This window comes from Quercus suber, unplaced genomic scaffold (assembly GCF_002906115.3).
Source record: "Quercus suber isolate HL8 unplaced genomic scaffold, Cork oak 2.0 scaffold_285, whole genome shotgun sequence".
Taxonomy (NCBI): domain Eukaryota; kingdom Viridiplantae; phylum Streptophyta; class Magnoliopsida; order Fagales; family Fagaceae; genus Quercus; species Quercus suber.
Genome location: NW_027069741.1, coordinates 1 through 3,720, shown reverse-complemented (window position 1 = coordinate 3,720; position 3,720 = coordinate 1). Strand labels below are relative to the sequence as shown.

The window sequence follows — 3,720 nt, the reverse complement described above, 5'->3', positions numbered from 1 at the left end:
GATGATTATGAAATTGTTGACTATTAACAAATGCTTAACAAAAATAGTGTTTTGGTTTACTTTTTTAGAATGACCAACGATCACTTTGGTACGTAAGTACAAGTTACAAGCTAGTTTATTATTAAATTGAAATTATATTATTGAAATATTTCTTAGTTCACATATAATTTTTTATTATTCTGTGCATTGCACAAAAATACTACTATCAATTCTATTTTTTTTTTATATCCCACCTTCCCCAATGAGGTTAGTGCTTCCAAATAAACATCATTGAAAGAAAAACGTACCAAAAAAAAAAAAATCAATAATTGTGTTCAAAAATTAGTTTAGACTTTAGAGAGGTGATTTTGGAGCTATCTTGAAATTGATCTACATCAGTGATGTACATTATGCCAAGAATTTTGTTCTAATATGTGACAAGACAATTCGTAATTGACTTGAATATTTAGGGTCGTTTGGTTGGAGGGGTGGAAAAGTGGAATGATAGAAAATGGTGAGAGGATGGAAAAGTGAGAGGATAGAAAAAATTTTAATTGCCCTCTTTTTTGTTTGGTTGGGAGTGAAAAAGTAGAGGAATGTAAAAAAATTAATTTGTATAAATTTACTCACATATCCTTGTTAAAAAATAATGTCCAATTAAAACAAAAAAGTGACAAACAAGTAAAAAAAAATCAATCACCTAAATTTATTTAAAAAAATTGTCTCAAGAAAAAAAAATCACATCAAGTTAAAAAAAAATAAAAATAAAAAAGAACAAAAACAAAACAAATCACTACCACCCCACACCCCAAGAAATCAAAAGAAAAAAAAAAAAGGGATGAGGTAAAGTGTCTCAGGAAAAAAAAAGCCAACGTTTGCCCAAAAAATTAAAAAAACAAAAAACCAACATTGCCCATGCCCCAAGAAACCAAAAGAAAAAAATGGGAAGAGGCAAAGTGTCTAGAAAAGCAAAAGCATAAAAAAAGAAAAAAGAATAAATAAATAAAAGGCCAACGTTGCCCGGGAAGGGAATTAGGGGCATTTTTTTCTATCTAACAAAACACATTCTCTCCTTCAGTTTTTTCGGTATTTTGGAGAGAATATATTTTGATGAGTCTAGAGAAAAAACACTTGAGCCCTACTACCTTTTTTTTTCTCTCCTCCTTCCAATAAAATACCTACTAAAAAGTTTTCATTCCTCATTTTCTTTCCTTTTCTTTTTTTTTTTGTTTTTTTGTTTTTTGTTTTTTCATCCTCTCTAAAATCTACTTTACCAAATACACCCTCAATCTCCTACATGAGTAAGGGATTAAAATTAGAAGGGAAATGTTAATGGGTGCTAATAATGGTTAACAATCCATTTAATGAAAGTTTTTATGGAAAAAAAAATTAATGTTTTGATAGCTCTTGCCTTTTCTAATAAAGGTAGTGTCAAAATTTTACAAAAATAGATTAAATTAGAATGCACTAATAAAGTGAGATTCACCATTTCTACCTAAGTAATACTGGAGATATTAATTTTGACACAACTTTATGCTACAACTCGCTACATGGCCAGTTGTGATTGGTAAAAGTGTGTCCCCATATGACCTTCTGACATATTCTTACCAATCACAACTCGCCATGTAACAAATTATGACACAAAATTATACCAAAATTGATACCTAGGATCACTCTTTCTACCTTTTTATTTATTTATTAAGAGTTAAGACTTCTGCCCTTCGTTTCGTATCATCAAGAAATTCAAGTGCAATTATAACTAACGCGTTTCAAGTTTCAACCATTCGTATCATTATCAACACGCTATGGACGCGTATTAAATAGTACACGCTGTGCGGTTCAGTAATTTAAATCTATGGTAAATTTGAAACCAGAGTCAATATAGGAAAGATTTTAAAAGATTTGCTTTAGTTTTATTTATTTATTTATTATTGATTTGCTTTATAAAAGTAAATATCTACTTTTTTGAGCTTCCTATCAACTTCCTTCGTCAGACGAAGCTTCACTAAAACTTCATTCATTTTGCAGAATGTGAAATGGGTCCCCATAATGGTATAAATATATGATTCTCAATTTCTCATAGATCATAAGCCCACCTCTCTCCTCTCTGGGTCATGGATAATATTAAGGAGCAACTTTCAAATAATAGCTTATTGGGAATTCTTAGGCTGTGCATATCAATCCCTTTTCTTTCAACGAAGACTTGTTTACTGATAATCTTTGTCTCAATTTTATGTCCACCACTTTTATTTTGCGCCTACGTTGCTTTCACCTGTTTATTTGGTACTCTTTATCGCCAAATATTGAACAAAGAGATAGTACTAACTCTTCTCCTGCCGATCATCCACCAAATAGTTTTCCTTGTGTTCGCTCTTGTGCCCTCCACCATTGCTATGTTCCTCACCATAGCTTCTGTCTACACCACCTCTGAACCAATACCCTTCTTCAGCTTCTTCCGAGCCATATTCTACATCTTTCTACACTACTTGGACACCTTTTTCTTGGTCATGGCTTTCGTGAGTCTCTACCGGGCACTATTAATCAATACTATATGTCTTTCCATATTGGCTTACAGCACAAACAACCCTCTTCTCCTTTTGGTCGCTTGCATCGTTTTGTTTCTGTTCATGGCTCTTCAATTCTTCACTGAACACTGGTTGCTTGCTTGTTTTGTATCAATGTTTGAAGGGATTCATGGGATGGCAGCCCTTAAAAGGAGTAGAGAACTGATCAAGGGGCGTGCAGACAAGTTGGGAGTCTTGTTATTTTTTCTGGTTTGCGAATGGATTCAGCTTCATCAAGAAATATCTATGTTGGGAGATAAATTGAATTCTGGGAGTACTGATTGGAGAGTAAAATTGTCTGCTGTGCCAACATTTGGTTTGTTATTTCCAGTGATTTTGTTTGGAATTTCAGCTCAAACTGTCTTATATTTTTTCTCCAACCAAGAGATTGACAAGGGTGCTTTGTCTAAACGACTTGCTTGGTACCTTCGATCAACATGCTCCAACTATCAGTAATGACATTGAGACATTAGTCACCTTTTATTTCTTCTTGTAAAATATATTTGCCCCTTAATGGGTTTGTTTAATGTTTATCAATTTTTCGTTTATTGCAAATTTGGCACTAATTTTGGACAAATAAGGTGACAACAATTTGATATTTCAATGTGAAGTGGGATACAAAATTTTCGAGATGGAATATTACTGAGCAGCTTGATGAATTTCTAGTTACTGGGTTTGACAATTATTTGCTATTTGATATTACCTGTCACAATTGTTTAAAATGAATTCTGGTCACACTATGAGCCAGTATTACTGATTCAGAGTGCTAAAAGATTTGTCTTATTCTTTGTTTTTATTCTCTATGAAGTAAACCAATAGTTATGGAATTTCATGTTATTGGGATCAGATGTGAAGTTTGCTTATCTTCTTCTTCTCAATGGTATTTGGTGTAATGGTTGTCAATGGTTCTAGAAAGATATGATTTGCAAGAACATGTTTACACTAAATACTAATATTTGCTACTTTCAATTCTTTTGCAGGATAGCCTAAGAATCCTCAAACAGTAGCTTACTTGCAGTTACTAGAACTTCCTTATCTTCAAAGAGGTAATCAATCATTTTCTGTACATGTAGTGGGAAATGAACCAACCCCTTTTGCCCACTAGTCTATTCCTCTGCAGTATAGTCTAGTAAACTCGTAGTACTATTTATAGCCCGAGGGGGGAGGGGGGGGGGGG

At 33.1% G+C, this 3,720-nt stretch overlaps 1 protein-coding gene across 1 annotated transcript; it reads left to right on the top strand.

The window, feature by feature from the left end:
- Positions 1–2,013: 2,013 nt before the first annotated feature.
- On the top strand, positions 2,014–3,687 carry LOC112013910 (uncharacterized). Its single transcript, XM_065781952.1, has 2 exons — positions 2,014–2,995; positions 3,524–3,687. Exons 1-2 carry the CDS (start codon positions 2,094–2,096, stop codon positions 3,531–3,533), a joined length of 912 nt encoding a protein of 303 aa, XP_065638024.1. The 5' UTR covers positions 2,014–2,093; the 3' UTR covers positions 3,534–3,687.
- Positions 3,688–3,720: the final 33 nt, after the last annotated feature.

What these genes read in the sequence shown, in the direction of transcription:
- LOC112013910 (XM_065781952.1), top strand. Translation starts at nt 2,094, where the DNA reads ATGGATAATATTAAGGAGCAACTTTCAAATAATAGCTTATTGGGAATT.